Raw genomic sequence first — 19,391 nt, 5'->3', positions numbered from 1 at the left:
AAGAAGTACACAAAATGTGCAAAAAAAACCCTAACCAAACAGGTTAGTTTTTTTTGCACATTTTGTGTACTTCTTGTTGTTGTTTAACTTTTGCTGTATTTTTAAAATTATGTTAGTTTAGATATTTCTTCCTTTTTTGTTATTGTTTTTTTTTTCTCCTGGGGTTAGTGGGAGGTCCTTTGTATACGCCTGTGGCTTCTTGACCTCTCCTGACACATTTCTTGCTTTTTTTCATTGACTGGATTTTGTGCAGTTTTATTTATGTGCAAATAAATAAATAAAATAAATAAAGATAAACAAGTCAAATAAATAATTCACACATTATTTTATTATAAAACAGGAAGACACAGACAAACCCCAACAGCAAACAGCAGTAACTACGGCAGAGTGTTTCAAGTTACAGACTTTTCTTACAATTTAACTCAGCAAACAAATAAGTCTACTCTAGCTTTGTTATTTCAATTCGTTAAGGGGCGAAAATTAGAAGGCATCCATAACATTAATAGAAAAATTACTATAGATCTTCTAAAACATATCACATGAGAATTATAAGATTTTTATTCTTATGTACAAATCTGATAAAGGAGGACACTAAAATACATATTTTTACAGACAGAACATAACATAAAGATCATCCCATTATGTAAAACTGGCATCTGAGAGAAGTTGGATAAGAGTTCCCGGTGCAATGACTGCTTTTACTGAGTATCTTCATTAGCTACATGGCTTTTGTTTGTTAAATTCACAAGCTCCCACCAACTTCAACTAGACAGAAGTTTTAGCCACAACACAGACTGAAATTAAATGGATCAGACATCATCCTTACTGATAGAAAGTCTGGCATAGTCTAAATTAAAATGGGTTAAAGGGGGCACAATAGGGAAGTACACTATGCTGTACTTTTGCATAAGTGAAAAATACAACACAAGGAGATGAAAAGCTCATTCTGACATAGCTGCTTAATGAGGAAAATATATATAACAGTCAGTACAGATGTTTTGAAACATATTTCAGTTTAACTTAGCTCTCTTGGTTTTGGCGACAACATTGTGAGCAGAATTTCAGATAATCCAATACTGAAATAATTCATCATGTTGACAGGCCAGCTCCAGCTGCAATGGCAAGTGTAAGCATATCATCCAGTCTGCTGAGACCCAATTAAACACGTCATCATTGATTTGTTTTCTTCACATCACAAACATCTAGTAGAGTTCTGTAACATTGGGTATATTTTTTTATACACCTAATCTGTTTTCATGTATTTACTGCACTGCCATGATCGTATGTGATACTTGTGTGAGGCAATAAATGGCTCTTATGTTTTCTTTTCTTGATGCAATGACACCCTTATTCAGAAAATTATGATTGTTTGTTAACTAGCACATGTTAGTTGTCAATCAGATTGATTGTGCAGTGATCTATTTCTCCGTAATCTAATCTTATGCTTCTTTAAATTTGTGGTTCGGCAGCTTTTTGGAGTGGAAGAGAAGTTCGCTCCAGAAACCATCTGGCTGGATCTTCTAACTGTTGTTCAGTCCAGTGGCCGGCTGCTATAGCTGTAGCATGCATGTTTTTGTCAAGTAGCTCACTTTACGATAATGAGTACTGGTTGATCTTCAAACAGACAAGGAGCCAAGCAGAACACTTTACACAGTCACACATACAGTCATACGCGCACACAAGCACAAGTTGGGCACGCACTTATGGTGCCATGGCTGTGAGAAGTGAGCTTTGAGAGGCTTTTTTGGAGCATAGTTCACTAAAACAGGGTCCATCCTAATGGTGGTAGTCCTTTTTACTGTGAGGACGGTTTCCCAGTATATGATCCACTTCTGTGGCAATGCCTGGTGTCATCTTTGGAATTACCTGCGGTGGACAAAACAAAGAAAAAAGCACGCGATCAATGCTGTTAGACTGAACCAAATAATGAAATAGATATTCAGTATTACTCAGGTTTAGAAAATGGTCTTTATACCTGAATGGCTCCCAGGTTCTCTGTTAGCTGGATTGGATTGGAGGATCCCAGCAGCACTGAGCTCACTCCCTCGTTCCTCAGGCACCAGGCTAAAGATCAGGGATATTACAGTTGTTATTATGGTATTAAGGTATCAGACAGTATGTAGAGAAACACTGAGCAATCTTTTATTCGTTCGCTCTCACAGGAATGGAAAGTTGAGGGTGTTCATATTGTCCCTTACCTATGGCTAGCTGCGGCAAAGTACAACCGACCTTCTCTGCGATATGAGTCAGGTCCTTTAGCTTGGCTTGTTGTTTTCTCCCATCCTCACTCATTATTTTCTCCCTCAACCACTGGTATGGCTAGAAGAGCAGTAAAAATCAGGCAGAAATAACATGAACCAGATTACGTTTAATTGTTGGTTTTGTACTTGCTGGATAAAAGTGAAAAGATTGGAACATATAGATATTAGGTAGGTGGGCAAAAGAAATTTAAGCTGTACCTTCATTGAGGCCCTGGAGGTTTCTGGGATGCCGTTCTCGTACTTTCCGGTGATGATTCCACAGGCCAAAGGTGACCAAGACACCACACCCACACCTGAGATGGAACAAGAGTCACTGAGCAACAGGGTACAAAATCTATCGCAGCCCTAAATCTATTCACAAAGGCTTGACTTCAGGAGGAACTTAAAATAGACCATGGGTGGCCAAACTACGGGGAATTTTTTTAAATAAACTAGAATATGGCTTGAGCGTATTTCAAATAAAAATAAATTGGAGTGTGTGTACATTGCACTTCTTAGTTTGAACACTAGATGTTGCTGCCATGTTGAACAACTACTTGACCTACATTAATTACTAGTCGATGAAAACATTTGATTAGGTAAACATAGCGGAATTGAAAAGACAGAAGCCAGCGAGTGAGTGACGGAAATTTCAGAAACGTTGGGAAAGTCAAAGGGAAGTGTGTTTGCTTAATTTGCGAGGAATCCGTTGCGGTGATGAAGGAGTACAATGTTGGAAGACATGAATATGAATCTAAACATCAGTCCCACACTTCGTACACCGGCACATGTGTTTTTCTGGTCAAGAAACGGTGATTTACTTGCAGTGTAACTGGTTGAAAACTAGACATTTACTATTGTTTAGCCTGCAACTCTTCAGATTTGCCTGTTTATGGCCCACAATCAAAAAAGTTGGACCATCCATGCTGTAGACTTACCTATCTTGTGGTAGAGCTCCGGCAGCTGAGATTCCACTTTGTCCCTCTGGAAGAAGTGATACTCTGCCTGCTCACACACCGGTGGAATTAGATTAAACTGCCTGGCCACAGAGTACGCTTCCTAATTGAATGTGAGGGAAAGAGGGAATAAAAAGAAAGGGGAGAAATGTTCATGAGATGAGGAACACATGCAACACTGACCTTTCTGTCTAAAGATTTTCTTTTTTTTCTTCTCCCACTGCTCTATGTATGGGATTTCAACATCTCAGCTCATTTTGGATTTCATTGTCCCCTTCTAAAGTACAAAGAAGTGCTGATAGCTTTGGTAGTGGGGGCAAAATGGATGTGCTCTATATCACTGGTTCCCAACCTGGGGGTCCCAACCCCCACTAGGGGTCACCAAAGCTTCACAGGGGGTCGCAAGGCCTTTTTGATTTTAAGAGTGTAAGACAACTTCTTTTAAAAACATACAGTATACATCTCTCAGCATTTCATTCATTTCTGTGAAGAAAACTAAATGAAATTGTTATTTTTAAAGTTTGGATTATTATTTAAGAGATAAACAGGATAAAGTCACAGTGAAAACCTGAACACAAGTCATATTCACAGACTCTTCCCTCTCTGCTAAACAGCCTTGTACTGCATTAGAAAAGTACGCAGTTAAAACAACAAAAGAACTAATAGAACAATGACCAAGCGTCGGGGAGAAGAAAACACTGAATTTGTCAAAAAAGAAGCATACAAAGTAGGTATGATTGTTAAAAAAATAATAATATTTTTTTTTATAAAATGAATAAATACATAAAACAGACAGAATTGGATTAAAAGTTGCTAAAAAATAACAGGAAAACTCATCTTTGATGCAATATTCACAGGGAATAATCTGCTCAAAATTCTTCCTAATTGCTCTTTTTACACAAACTTCCCGCAGATAATGCGTTCACTATTTGGGTTAATTGTACAGTTTACCAGTTGTTCTGTACTGTTATTTTTATGCATTGAATATAATATGAAATACCCATAAAATATGTCACTTAGTCAGTTAACTCAAAGATAGAAAAAGGGTCCCTTAAGGAAAAAGGTTTGGAAACACTAAGCTTTATATCACTATAGATGTTTTTTAAATATCTGTATGGCCATCAGAAATCACATGTGAAGTTGTCGGGGATGTTCAGCACATTAAACATATTGCGTAGTAAACTAAAACTGTCACCTTTAACTGCATTTTCCCATTTTCTGAAACCATTCTGGAAGATATCTGACTCTGTAAATGCTTTGTGGTGGTAATTTAGACAACACATTTATTATTACTCAGAAAAGTTCCCACAATATGATTACAGGGATAGACAAAAAGCAATAAAATCAATATATTGCCCAGCCCTAAATAGAGCACAGATTCTTAAGAACTGTTTGTCATAGGAAGCTTTTTTTTTTTCTTTTTTTTTTATTTATTCATCTCATGTTGCTTGTTAGGAGCGGCACAAAGACTTTTTCCATCACTCACCATGATCTCCATGGCGGACCAGCGGGACGTCCCCCAGTACATGGACATCCCCTGGTTGATCACATGCGTCATCGATCTCACTATCTCTGTAAAAACAAAATATTAAAGAGCAGATACATACATTGTCAATAATCAAACAGTGGATGGCGCCACAGTTGCAACTTTTATATAACCTGCAGGAAAAACATTTTTGAAACTCTATTTATAAGAAGGTTTGGTCGCAAAATTTCACATTATATACACACACAAACATTTTTTTTATTTTAATTTGGTATATAAAAAAACTTGAACAAGGTTTAAAGAAGACTACAACAAATAAAAAAAAAGCCTTTTGGTAAAACTGGCACCTTTAGGACAGTAAAAGCAAAGATGATGCTTGAGATGTATTCAGCCTCTTTGTGAGAAAGGCTCGGGTCCTTTTAAACTCATGTGTAAGCAGATATTCTTTCCTGGGGATCATACCACTTCATGTGTCCAAACGCTGCAGGGGTTAAATGAAAAGACTCAGCCAACGTTGGCACAATGTTGCTTGTGCAGTTGAACAAATCATAGTTACAGCTGTAGGGGTTGAAATCAGCCACAGTGGCCTTTAGTGGTTTGTGTAGGCTATTTGTGCCTGGGTAAGTAATTGTGGGTGGAATAGTGGATAAGCAAAATCGGATTTAATAAAAACCACAGTGAGATTCTTTCTCAACGGAGTTTTTAACCGAGGACATCTCACATAGGACTGTGAAATTACAGCTATTATTTTGAATGTGTGTCTGTTGTATGCCGTGCACAAACTCTCTAATTACTAAAGATAAAGTAATTTATGTGATTACTTTAGTCTACAATTGCTTGCTTTTAGTCTGTAATTGCACTTACAATGCATTAATGAAACTACATTAGAGCAATGTAAGTTGTGAGCGCAAAATATGAAGACTGAAAATGAGGGTGAAGAGATGAGACCACAGCAGAGTGTGATTAAAAAAGAGCTATTCCTTTTCATCAGCAGTACTCTCTCTGGACCGAAATGTAGCTCAGCGAGAGACAGAGAGCAAGTGTGTGTGTGTGTGGGTGTGGGTGAAGCAGGTGGGAGGGTAGAGGAATAACAGAGCATCTGCTCCGTAAGGGAGGGAGGGATGTAAGGACGGAGGGAAAAACTGTGAACCAAATAGGAACCTCGGAGGCCATACAGTTCATAAGAGTTTCAGAGTATACGAATAATCCAGCCCAATGACAACTTGATCCACGGCAACATCCGGGTTTATACCTACTGGCTAGTCTTAGCATAAATTTTCTTTTCACGAGGCCGCGGTGAGTCATCAACTCCAACACCAGACGCCACGCTGAGCAAAGTGCTCAGGTGAGATATCCAGCGTACACCATCAACACCCCTCTCACATAAGCCCACTGCGGGTGTTCAGGGAGGAGGATGTGGGTGAAGTTGTGGGTATGAATTACATGTTACTGTGTTAATATGCTCTTGAATGTATGACATTAGTGAACAATTTAGATGAGAAGATTGCTAGGGAGAGCCGGGTGAGTTGAGCCAGTTTTTACTTGAGGCGTCTCTAAAGTGAGGGCATGACAGTAATGGCTCCAAGTAAAATATATACATATGTTTCAGGATGTGGTGCGTCCTTGGGTATAATCACTTTGGATAAAAAATAAACGGTTTTCAAAATAGGACTTTCCAAAAAAAAAAGTGGTCTCTTGGCTCAACTTGCCCTCAGTGAGGGGTAACGCCTATCAATCATACCTGTCAATCACTGAAGTGAGGTTAACTCCCACACATTGTGTCTAAAGGCAGTGGCTCTTCCAGGAGTGCGGTGTGAAAGATGATGGAGCACCCTTAAATGTGAACCTTGTTGAAAAGGAGGTGATTTATTTGCAATTAATCGCAATTAACTATGGACAATCATGTGATTAATCGCGATTAAATATTTTAATCGATTGACAGCCCTACTTTAGATAGAGTTTGGATAGCTGTTTACAGCAAACTAAGTTTAGTTTCATATTTAAAATGACCTACAGACATGAGAGTGGTATATTCTCATCTAACTCTCAGCAAGAACGTGAATAAACATATTTCCATTCAAAATGTCAAACTATTCCTTTAATTCACTATTTTCTGGCACACACAAGAAAGTCTTATGTTTATGCTTGCGTGACGATAATAAAACATAACCATATTGTTTAGTAATTTACGTTCTGACTGAATATACTATCTAGAGCAGTCATTCCCAAAGACTGGGTCGGGACCCATAGGTGGGTCGCAGGAAATATTATTTGGGTCGCCGAATAAATTTGCAGAATTTCCTCCATAGTCTTTCATTTAACATTTATATCTGCAATACACCTTTGAGCCACATGAGGGAGCCTGAATGTTCGTATTAATCTGATAATTGTAGCCTACTTACAGTATAACATTGAATCTAATATGAAAGGCTAGCGTACATCCTGTTTGTTTTACTGATGAGAGGAAAAAAACGAAAGCCTGTTAACTCTGCCTAAATGCTTATTTACTCTGATTTATAAAGCATTTAACATGTATGTTTTCAATAACACATGCATAAAACAAAGTTGTGATTTATCAAACGAATGTCTCTTTGAAACGGCTTATTGAAGATGATATAAGGTGATGCGGAAATGGCAGTAAAAATGGTCAGGAACGTTCATTTACGCGCAAATTCGCTCTTCTCACGTATTATAGATGAGGGCTGATGAGAATTGTGAATGTGTGTGTTCTGTTGTTGTGTGAGCACACGCATGAAACATGGGTCAAATTCTGTTTGTGTGTTAAATGCAAATGTACAAACTGCCAATGTCAGCCCATCCTTGAGACCTCTCACAGCAGCAACACTCAACTTCAGCCAGCAGGTATCACAGTGCCCTTCTGCAGAGTGCAGAGTGCAGAAAGGAGCGTGGAAGAAAGCTTTCAGCAGCACACTCTGGTGTTGATCTGTGCAGTTCATGTGGATGTTTAGATGTCGATGTGAGGGTTGCTTTACTGGGAGGTGGTACTCATTTTGAAGTTTATCCTCCACATGCATACACACGGAGCTGTAATCAATATGTCACACCACAGGAGATTTTCAATGACCGATGAAGCCCTTTCTTAGTTCTATAATCGTGGGAAAGAAGGACGTATTGAGGTACTGAGTGGGTGAGATCATCCTGCATGCAGCTCTGCGGAGAGGATGACGTCCTGGCACTTGAAGGAACGTCCTGACTGCTTTGGGTTTGTGTTCAGTATGCTGTGGCGGTACCACTTCATTTGCTGGCTGGAGGGATTATTATAAAGTCTATTTATTGATGCCATGTCTGCTCTTTTCCTCTGCCTGTGTATCCCTTTCTTTATTCACTCTCTCCAGGGGATTTCCATATTCCGCTGATTGAATGGATTCAATTTGCTGCATATTGCTCTGTCTAATAAAAAAAATGATGTAGAGTGACTGGATAGCAACATTGTGCAGATATTTGGACAGTTTATTCTGCAGGCTGTGGTATGCCTATTAAAACAATGACTGAATGGCACAGAAGCTTCTCCTTGAGGCACATTCTCATCATATATGCGAGTGCTTTATGAAGTATTGGCCACATGTGAGATGAAATTCCAGCTAGGCCTTTAACCCCTCGGGGGGAAAACTTCTATATGGCCTCATCACTATGAGTGACAGCTGCAGTAGTAGGGGAACAGTAGCAGGAATGAGAGGGGAGTCAGATCCAGGACAGGAAGGAGCAAGTTTGTTATTTGTGAAACATGTTGGGCCTGTTAGACTGGATACAAGCCAAGTAGGGGGAAGAAAAAACGAGAAACACAAAGGGAAGGATGAGTAGAAGGGAGAAGGAACGCAGTGACGGTAACAAAGGGAGACTCTGCAGCCATGACATCACATTTTTTGTCCCCAAGGCGACACGCGTCGTCTCGCACAAAGTCGGAAGCAGTTAAAGTCACGAGAACAAAACGCAAACACAAGTTCCGCATGAATGCATGCGAACACACCTGTTAGTTATCTTAACATTCCTATCTTTAACACGACATTCAGAGCTCAAGTGGGGATTTTTTTATGTTTTAAGTAGCAGTAATGTGTGTGAATCAATTTGTTAGACATGTACACAACAAGTCGGTAACACTTCATTTTACAGGTTGGTAAATTTCATGGCAAATAGGTGATAATTAGCAAGTAACCTATTTAAAATTTCTTTTGAATTACTGCCAAGCTACCCCAATATTTACCTCAAAATGTATCAAAAATGACTTTGTTTGGCTATCCTGACTTGGGACTTGGCTCTGGACTTTTATTATTGTTTAATATCTATTATATACATTATTTAATAATTATATTCCGCTATTTCCCAATAAGCAGTAATAAATAGCTGGTAATTTATTTAATACATTTTCAGGGAAATAATACAAAGTTAATTGATATGCTTTTATTTCCATGTCTGCTTGTAAGTAGATAATAATTAGCAAATTACTTCTTTGAAATGTCTTTAAAAACTCCCTGAATCATTACATTAGCTACCAGGTTACATTTGTGTTGACAATAAGTCACACAATGGTGAGATTTGTGCCTGATCAGAAGTGTCTTCTATTAGGTTTGGCTTTCCACCTCCGATGAAGAGCAGCGCACAGCCGCTTCTCAAGTCTAAGGGCCCTATTTCAACGATCATATGCAGTTTTAGCATATAGTTATTAAATCATGTTTTTAAGTAATTTTTACATTTTGAGGTAAATATTGGGGTAATTTGGCAGTATTTCCAAAGAAATTTAAAATTACTTGCTAATTATCACATAATTACCATGAAATTTGCGGACCTGTAAAATTAAGTGTTACCAACAAGTCCTATGAACTGCAAATGCCCACAGAGATGTAGAAGTCCCATGTTTTTGCATGTTTGCACAGCTACTTCATCCCCAAGAGAAGCTGTTTAGAAAAGCTTGTGCACAAGGATGCACCGTTTTGTGTGTCTGTACACGCAGTCCCAACTCTCTCTCAAGTTGTTAAAAAGTGACCCTCCACACAGTGATTTATGGCAGTGGCCTTGCTCCACTGTAATGTCGTACACTGATTAATGGAGCGACTGTGTGTCAGAGCTGCTGAAAACAGCCTATCTATCTTTATATTTGTCTGTCTGTCATCTCTCTCTGTGCAGTTTCGATGACCTGTCAGACTCTCGATCAATCAATCCATCAATCAGATTAGACTTCTCTACATCAGTGACTTTATCTGCAGAGACAGGTTACTAGAAGCAGGCTGCAGGGTCCGGCTGCCAGTCACCACTACTACCAGTGACAGCAAGGCCCCGGGAACGATAAGTATGACAGATTGACCTCCCACAGTCCGCTGGCTCACAGGGGAGGAAGCATAGGGGGGGGCAAAGGGGAAATACTTTAGTGAGCCTAGTGGGACTCCATCCTTTCAGCCGACCTGTGGACGAGGTTTAGGATTGGATAGAAGTATCTATGATGGCCACCTCACAAAGGAGAAGTAACTGAGGAAGAAACTAGAAGTGTGTAAAAGAAATAAATGGTCACATAAGGTAGATGTGTGGGAAAGGCAGCACTAGAGTGAAGGAATGGAGCACACAGTAAGGTTTGTATCTAGTGAGACCAGCCCAAAAATACACCAGCTTCCCCCTGGGGGGCCAAATAATCCTGCTTCTGAAGAACAGGGCGGGCTGGGAGCGGGTGTAGCTCGGAGACCCTGTGGAAACTAGTGATCCCACAGAGACGGATAAAGAGAACGAGTGGTCGACTAAAATAGAGGATGAGAGATGAGGCAAGATTGTTTGATGTGTGTGTGTGTGTGTGTCAGATGAGGACACACACGCTTGACCACAAAGACAAACCCCTTTGGTGAAAGGCAAAGGTCACCAGTCCGGTGAAGGCAGCGGCCTTGTCAGTATTTCTCACCTTCTCATGTTACAGAACAACAAGCATTGTCCCTACAAGCCCCCCGGGGTCTGGTCAGCCATCAATCACTCACCCTCCATCGGAGTGTTGCTGTCTGGCCGGTTGGCGAAAACCACGTCCACATACTCGAGTTGCATCCTCTGGAGGGAGCCCTTTAAACCTGAAGTGAGAGGAGAGAAGATGTTGAGAGAGAAGAGAGCCGTCAATAGGAATCACGATGAGCATTGAGCATATTTGTTGTACTGCTGGAATAGACGTGTTACCGACCACAGCATTAACACATATCTCTAATTTCCAAAAGGGTGATTTGACACCCTTATAAATAAGGATTCAACATAGCCCACATAAGCCCCGAGTATCATCCTTCTACTAATAAAAATCTCTTAATACCACTGGACCAAGGAGACTTATTACCGTTTCATTTGTCCCTTGACACCTGTGGACGTTGGCCTGGATCTGCAGAGGAAGAGTGATAATCGCCGTGTGCATGTATCACCCTCTAATTCTCCTCGCTATTTATTACACTGTTATGCAGATACGAATGACGTTACATTAAAATTAGATTGTTAGAGTACCTTTACTTTTGGCACTTTAAGTATATTTTGATGTCATTACTTTTACTTGAGTATGATTTTGAATGCAAGACTTTTATTTGTAGCTGAGTATTTTTACATTATAGTATTGCTACATTAAAAGATCTTCTTCCACCATTGAATATAACAATATTGATTATAGCCGTTTTAACTTAAATATTTGTGATGGTGCTGTGGAAAATAATTTCTTGCATAGAATATATTAATATGTGAATGATCAACTCTAATAATCATTTGACAATCATCTTTTCTGTAATAAAGCATTTATTTTTGAGCTAAAAGATAATGGTGTCTAAAACTGAAAGTGCCTTTAAGAAAACGTTGCTACTACATATGAAAGGTTAACCGTTAAAAAAGTATTGACACCATTAGATTTGGAAAATGCCGAATCCAGCCCAGAACTTGGAAATATTGGTGTCTAGGTGATCAATAATTATATAAAGGAATAACGACAGGAGGGTAAATTTGTAAGGCCCAGAAAAGGTGAGATTTGAGTTAAAGCATAAAAGCCGGAGCACCATAGAGGTGCTCTCGAGACCAGCACTCGGTTTATTGTATTCTGCTTGATCTACAGTAAATCTATTCGTATTGAATTCTGGAGTCTGTCTTGTTTTAGAGTTTGTCTTTACTGAAGTTATTGATAATATGACTGAGGACCTACAATCATCTGGCCTGGATGAAGATTTTCTCCCACAGTGCCCAGCGCCCAGAGCAACAAAAACAATGTATTCAAGAGTTCTAGTTGTTCTTTTTTCATTTAAACCATGGCATCAGGTAAAAGGACAAATAGGGTGAGTTAGATCCAGGGGGATTTAAAGTCAACATAAATATGGCAAAGTGACAGCTGACCACATGTGACTCAAAGCCGCCAGCTGCATCTAGCCTGGCACATCTTTTGATTCAGCTCGCGTGTGAATCTGAGTTATCATATTCCGTCTGGTTTACCTAGTAGGAGTCATGGTTGTGGGGCTACAAGTCTCATTCACGATTCACACTTTTTTAAGGTTAATCAGTGTCAAGCTGAGCTCACATCACTATCCCCTGGTAAGAAGATCTACGTAGAAAAAGCCCTGCACCTGTGCAAACTTTGATCCTTGTTACATAAACAAATTCTGTTTCAACAGGAGGTGGAGGATCCAAACAGCCCAAAGCTGAGAGGATGATAAGAAAGACGAGGGATCAGAAAAAAAGGTAGCGCTCATTTCTTTCTCTCTCGCTCAGCTTTCAGTATTTGCTGGAAGTGAAACACTGAACATTGAGGCGAGGATCAGCGATGGCAACGTAGTATTGTGAGTAGATCAGTCCCCATTCACACACAGAGAAAAGACCAGATGAAAGATGAAAAGCGAACACAGAAGACTGTCACAAAGGAGGACAGCAGAGTAGTGGAGAGACAAGGCAAAAGACACTCTTGAGCATGTGTGAGTGTGCATGGCAGATTAATGCCAGCGGCCTCATCACTGCCCGCTAATCCCAGATGAGAGTTTTGCTCTCCCCCATCGCCGTTCCAACCACTTATTCCTTCCTCTGTCATCTGTACTCCCACCATCGCAGTAACGCCCATCGCATGGATCCTAATGCGAGCCTGCATCGTCATCGCGAGCAGTTTCCGCTGTCTCGTGGATTAGCTGGAGTTTACTGGCTGCGAAGGAAGTCTATTTTTGGAGCTGAGAAGAAGATGTTGAACAACAAAGCTATTCTAACTGGGATCTGCGATGAATATTTAATTATGTGTTCTACGAAAGTCTCTTTGAAATGATCAAGGGATTTCCTCGTCCTGTGAGGAAAATGGTAAACACACGTTCTGGTTGCTAGAGAGACTTTGACTTTTCCTTGCACCTCAGAGTTCATCAGATCTATACTATTATCTATTACTATTGATCATTCATTGATCATTTAGTTTGACACCAAATCATTCCTAGTAAGTTTCACTTAACCAATCAAATGATTCATTGACTGGCCTGTGGTGGGATGTACAACCAGTGGGCAACCTCCAGGGTCTGAAAAGTGAAGCCAATGCAGAAGTGCCCTAAACTTGCATTATTTCTAACAGCCAGCAGGGGGCGACTCCTCTGGTTGCAGAAAGAAGTCTGATTATATAGAAGTCTACGAGAAAATGATCCTACTTCTCACTTGATTTATTACCTCAGTAAACATTGTAAACATGAGTTTATGGTCTGAATCGCTAGTTTCAAGTCGTCTTCATGATGTTCATTTAGTAAATGATGGCCCCATTTAGAGACAAATAGACCATAAAGCAGGGTATGCTCTAGTCTTACAACTTTAACCCTTTCACAGTGTGTTTTCAGTTCATTAAAGTTAATAATAACATTTTGGTCGCCTAAAAATAAAAAGCCAAACTCGAGGCTTTATCGACAAACCAATGGGTGACGCCATGGTGATTACTTCCACTTCTTATATACAGTCTATGTGTACAACCAGTATAGTGAGGATGATGGTGTCAGCAGATGTTTAACTCAGAAAATGATTACCCTGTTGTGACATGTGCCACACCAGTAGTGACAAGGACACTGCACCTTTCTCTCACGGATCCTACCTATGATCTGGACTGGCTTTAGCTAACTGGCGGTGCTACTCTCCCTTCAGTTTTCTCAGTCTGTGTCCTTCCCCTCCAGCTCTTTCTAAGTGTATCCCCCCTTCACTTGTTTGGGGGGGAAAGGAGCAGAGCCTGCGGTGAATGTTAATAACGTGGGAAAGAGCTGAGTCACTGCAGGAGATGCATTGCGCTGTGGACCGGATGGCGAGTTGTTAGGGAAGTGGGGTGGAGCGGGCCAATGGGATGAGAGAGGTATGTCATTATAAGCTTGAGCAAAGCCATAACGCTTCTAAAAGAGGAGGTGAGAGGAGAGAAGAGGAGCTCGTAGTACACTATGATGCAACAGTCTCTTAAATAGACACCTGTAAAGGTATTACAACTTAAAAGACGAGCTTCGATGTACCATTGACTAATACAACTTTCAAATTCAGCTGGGTTCACATGCTGATAAAAATCAAAGAGCAGAAAGAAGACAAACAGGAAGAGAGAGGGGGGAGAGGAAAAGAGATAAAAGAGGGAGATTACAGGATTGCGGCGGGGCTCCGAGTGACGGGGTGATGTGAAGGACAAAGCAGCGGAGAGGAAATCGACTTGTTACCTTCAATGATGTGCTTTCTGTTGAGGCCTCTCTCTGTCTCTGCTCTGCAACAGGACGGAAAGAAGGAGTGCATGTCAGCGCACACATACATACACAATCATGCACATACACAGAACTCTCATGAATTGAAGCAGATCATTAAGCATGCCAAACAAGAGCCTGCATAACAAACTACCTACAAATCGCTGAAGAGAAATACACCCACTCTGTGCCTGCAGATATGGAACAAACTGTGCAGCGGGTAAAACACAAGGCTTGTTGTTGTCACTGTCTTGTCTTGATTGCCAGTGATTTTCCAGTGGCCTCCCAGTTAGCAGGGCTTTGGTGATTTGCAGGTGAAAATATATCGAGGCAAAAACTGGACCATCACATGATTGAATATATGTTTTAGATGCAGGGCTGGAACATCACGTACTTTAATTCAATGTTCAACTTTATACTTCTGTTCCACTAACACATAGAAATATTATGCTTTTAACTTCACTACATCTATCTGTCTATAGTTAGTAGTAGTTTTTACATGCCATCTAACCACAAAGCAAGGAATCTCTGTCTGTCTGTATGTCCCTCTGTGTTATTTGCATATCTCAAGAACCGCTATTCTGATCTACTTCACACTTGGCGGGTCTATTGCTCAGGACTCAAGGGAGTGAAGCGTCGAATGTAGTGTAATTGCGTCAGATGATGGTGCTATAACAATGAACTTTAGGTTTTGTCCCTGTAACTTTTGAAACGTAACTTTTTTCCCTGGAATCATCACCCAATTTGGTACAGAACATCTCTGGACAAGATTGTTGATGTTCCATACAGTTTTGCTATAAACACAAAATCTAACAACACCTTATAAAGTCATTATGGCGAACAAGTTAGCAAACACCTATTTACACATCCAGCCGATATGGAGCAACATAAACATTCATTCGGAGTCGTGTTTCTGGCCGCCTGACAAATGTAAGTCCAATATACAATCTCCACCAGTTCCTGAGGGAAATGTCTGGCTCAGCAGCTGCTAAATGCTGCACTATGTGTGTAGTATACAGTGGGTTTACAAAAGCTGTTTTGCTGAAAACAGCTGCCGGTGTTCGTGAGAGTCAACCAAAACAGTGACACAACACACCTGCAAATCTTGAAAAACTGTGCTTCAGTGATTTTGTCAGTAGCCCCACCTGTGTTCACTCAGTCACTTTCAGATCTTCCCCACGTCTGCATTTTCCTTTTCCACTTAATTCATGTCTTTTCTTTTGGCTCCGGCGTTACTCTCCTTGCTCAGTTGCGTGCTATTTATCTTGTCCTCGCTTAATTTCACACTTTCTCTTTCTGCCTCCCTCCTGTGTTCCAGCCTGCTCAGGGTTATAATAATGTAGTACAAACACAAAAAAAACATGCTGCCCCTCCTCCATATTATCATGTCTTCTTACCTTCTGTGCAAAAAGGGGCTGGGAAGTGCAATGGAGAATAAAGTGTGCAAATAGCTAGTAGTTGTTCTTTAAATCCATCTGGCGTAGAGACTGATACTCTACCGGTCTACATCGGATACTTAAAAAGAGAGTAAGAGGAAGAATGTGGATGTACTCATGGAGCTTCTGCTTCCCTCACTACGAGCCTGAAGACTTTTAGAAACAGAGGGAACGTGACTAATGCGGATTGAGAGCAGAATGCTTCAGCATGACAGAAGAAGCAGATATGACTTTTGGCAGTTTGGCAGGAAGGCTGAGGAAGGGTATGAAGGGAAGCAAGAGGGTGTGAGAACATGGCCATGTTGAAATCTGTTTGTGTGTCACTCATTTTTCAAGTGTGTCCTCCGTGTCTGCGCGCCTATGGGTTTTCCAAAATGGTCGATGCCATGTCACGCTCTGCAGCTGATGTCTTAATGTGTAGCTGGTGAGATAGCCCAAACATTGAGGAGGAAAACGGCATACACACACTTGCATGCACACACACACACTTACTTTCCACCCCAGTAGAGCTTTGTTGTGATCACCAGGCTGGATCTCCTGATGGAAGACAGACAGACAGACAGACACACACGTCAGAAGACCATAAAAAAGGACTTTATCTTTATTTAGCGTTATCAAAATGTTGCATGTGTGTCAGAATGTCCAATGCTGCATGTGTGCATGGACATACAAGTGATCTCCAGATCAAACATGTAACTTATCTAGTGTTAAAAATCACAGAGGGACTCTTTTCTCTGAACTCTAACAAGATAGCTCCCTCACTATAAAATCCGCCATGCTTGAATGATCAATAATTTAAACGGATCCAGAGTTGGGGGTGATGGCAGGCAGAGAGTTGCTGAGTTTTTGAGATGGGAAATTGACATAACTGAGTCTCACCACTGCAGTGTGGCACTTCATGCAGTATAGATGTATGAAACTGATATTTTCTGTGGTGCAGATACAAGCTCACGCTCAACAGCATCTGCTTGCAATTCAACTGTGAGCCACATGGTTACATTTAGGTAGGGAGATTTCAGTGAATTAGCTTAAAGATAAGTAAATTGGATGCACATTCTGCACCTTCCACCACTTCAATTCATCACGGACAATGTACATGAACATATGAAGCACAAGCAGCTTGCACACAAACACTATGTGGCCAAAGTTGTTGGGCTGTTTTTCATGGTTTGGGCTTGGGCCCTCAATGCTTCAGCATACGATACTATTTGACACCAGTGGTTCCCGACCTGGGGTCAGGACACCCCCCAAGGGATCCTAACATAAATCTGAGATTCTGGATCACAAGACAGTTAAAGGAATTGGAAAGAAAACATATTTCTGTTACAAAAAGTCAAGTTTATTTTTAGCCTGGCTGTCTGCATGGCTAAAAATGACTGCTTTGATGGACTGGCACAAAAATCAGTTCAGACATTCATGGTCCCTAGAGGGTGAATCCCAATGTCTTCAATGATTCCCTAATTTTTCCTCTAGCGTCACCAGCAGGATGACATTTGTGATTTTTATTGAAATATATAACAAATATTGGATGGATTGGATGGAGAGACATTCATGTCTACCAGTAGATGTAATAACTTTGATTTCCTGACCTTCATCTAGCGCCACCATCAGTTCAGAATTTCAGTTTGTTCAATAGAGAGCTGCAGGGATGACGTAATTTTGTAGGCCAAACAGGAAGTTAGCATCGCACCAGTTCCCTCGACAAAAAGCCAATGGGAATTTTCCCTTGGATTTTGGATTATTGCAGATAATAAGATCTTTTGTGATACTTTTTCACGTTTTGTTCAGCAAGATAATGTTCACAAATGAACACCACTTTTATGATTTTTGAAGTGTGAATGCAATCAGCAGAAGTAAAAAGCTAACGTTAAGGTTATGAACAAACTACACCACGGTCGCATGAACGTGAGTTATGATGAGTTGGCAAGATGACATTTAACCACTCGTTGGCAACCACCTTTTTTAAGACACACAAAATTCCTGAGTGGGATATTTACTGATACATTTTATATAGTAGATCAAAACGTTTAAATCTTTTAATGTTTTTGTTAACCGCAGACCAAATTTCAGGCATCTAACTAAAAACCCGTTCAAAGAAAACCCATTGACTTCCAGACGAGTGAACCGGAAGTGCTTAAATGCTAACTCATTTCTGGGTTTTAGGACTAATTCCTGCACCACTCTTTACTTTGGTTTGTGACCACATACCTGCAAAACTAATGACATTCCCATCAGCGCTACTTTGTTTTCAGTGCTCATTAGCATATGTTACCATGCTAACGTGGTAAACACTATACATGCTAAACATTAACGTGTTAGCATTGTCTAAGTACAGTTTAACAGAGATTGCTTCATTTTGAATTACGAGCCTGAAAGAATGGGGACAACCGTGTTAGACAATAGAGTGCTTTCAGCAACAGTTTCCTGAAGGCCCTTTGCTGTTCCAACATGACAGTGCCACCATGGACAAAGTGAGTCATAAAGAAATGGTTATCTGGGTGGAAGAACTTGAGCTTACAGAGAGCCCTGACCTCACCTCATCAACACCTTTGGGATAAATTGAAACACCAACAATGAGCCAGTCAAATCCCTGCAGCCTTAGGAGAGTGCATGCACTTTTGGAATAACATCCCACATATAGGTAGATATTTTGTTGGCCCGTCCACACACTTTTGGCCATGTAAGTGTATACACACCCACACAATCTAAAACCTATTCATGCAACACACTTCTCAAGAGACTGTACTTTACCTCCAGCACTTTTTCTTGATGATGTTTCCCAAGATTATCTCTGCTCTGTAAAGAACAAAATACACAAGGAGATGATGAGATTATATCTCAGGCTGCCACTTCTCTAAGAGCATGTAAGCGTGACGGTTATCTGCCACATATCTTCAGCATGAATGCCTGATTAAGAATCAGCAGGAGTACAAGATAAAGGATAAATGCCTGCATTGTATGCCTGATTTTTACCCGCAACCTTGAAATTAATATTCATCCCCACACAGCGAACAGACTGTCCCACATTATTTAGTGAGACAATGTCCAGGCCTATAAAGTTAGATTGAGCTGTGAACATAATGGGGAGCCTCCAGTGATGAATGAGATTATGTAAATCGCTTTAGAGCCAAGCTACCTTTCATTTTTTTGGCCTTCTCAGGTGAATAATTCCTGGTCTGGGGCTAAACCTAGTTAACATCTCCTGGGAAAAAAAGCTGAAAAGGCCAGAAAATTGCTCTGTCACTGCGAGATAGATAACAAATCTGAGACACACTCACTTCCCTCCGGAGTAGACTTCAGCCGTGTCGAACAGGTTGACCCCGCTCTCGTAGGCGATAGTCATCAGCTGCTCTGCCACCTGACACACACACAAGAAATGTTTCCCATCATGGACTCCAGTGTGGTATAATACACACGACTATAAATATTACACAAAATTACACTTCAAAAGGAATGGGCTGGGAAAATTCCCCAAAGAAGCCCAAGGAGAGTAAATCTCTTTTCCACTGAGATGCACATCACCAGGAAAACTGCCCAGCTGCTTGTTGATTAAAGTTGTTTACTGCTCAATATATTTCCCAGACTATTTTGACCTAGTTCTC

At 40.5% G+C, this 19,391-nt stretch overlaps 1 protein-coding gene across 4 annotated transcripts in view; it reads right to left on the bottom strand.

The window, feature by feature from the left end:
- Positions 1-308: 308 nt before the first annotated feature.
- kcnab1b (potassium voltage-gated channel, shaker-related subfamily, beta member 1 b) overlaps positions 309-19,391 on the bottom strand; it is a 41,502-nt gene continuing 22,419 nt past the window's right edge. For all 4 annotated transcript variants that reach the window (XM_037788239.1, XM_037788242.1, XM_037788240.1 and 1 more), the window contains 11 exons: positions 19,068-19,147; positions 18,541-18,585; positions 16,282-16,326; positions 14,333-14,376; positions 10,658-10,744; positions 4,683-4,768; positions 3,179-3,299; positions 2,460-2,554; positions 2,199-2,319; positions 1,976-2,064; positions 309-1,866 (listed from right to left, as the gene is read on the bottom strand). In XM_037788239.1, the coding sequence (XP_037644167.1) occupies positions 1,777-1,866; positions 1,976-2,064; positions 2,199-2,319; positions 2,460-2,554; positions 3,179-3,299; positions 4,683-4,768; positions 10,658-10,744; positions 14,333-14,376; positions 16,282-16,326; positions 18,541-18,585; positions 19,068-19,147 (903 nt within the window). In that variant the 3' untranslated portion in view covers positions 309-1,776. The remainder of the gene's footprint in view (positions 1,867-1,975; positions 2,065-2,198; positions 2,320-2,459; positions 2,555-3,178; positions 3,300-4,682; positions 4,769-10,657; positions 10,745-14,332; positions 14,377-16,281; positions 16,327-18,540; positions 18,586-19,067; positions 19,148-19,391) is intronic.

Source organism: Sebastes umbrosus, chromosome 12, assembly GCF_015220745.1.
Source record: "Sebastes umbrosus isolate fSebUmb1 chromosome 12, fSebUmb1.pri, whole genome shotgun sequence".
NCBI classification, from domain to species: domain Eukaryota; kingdom Metazoa; phylum Chordata; class Actinopteri; order Perciformes; family Sebastidae; genus Sebastes; species Sebastes umbrosus.
Note: the sequence above shows the minus strand (reverse complement) of the source record. Positions and strands in the feature narration are given on the sequence as shown.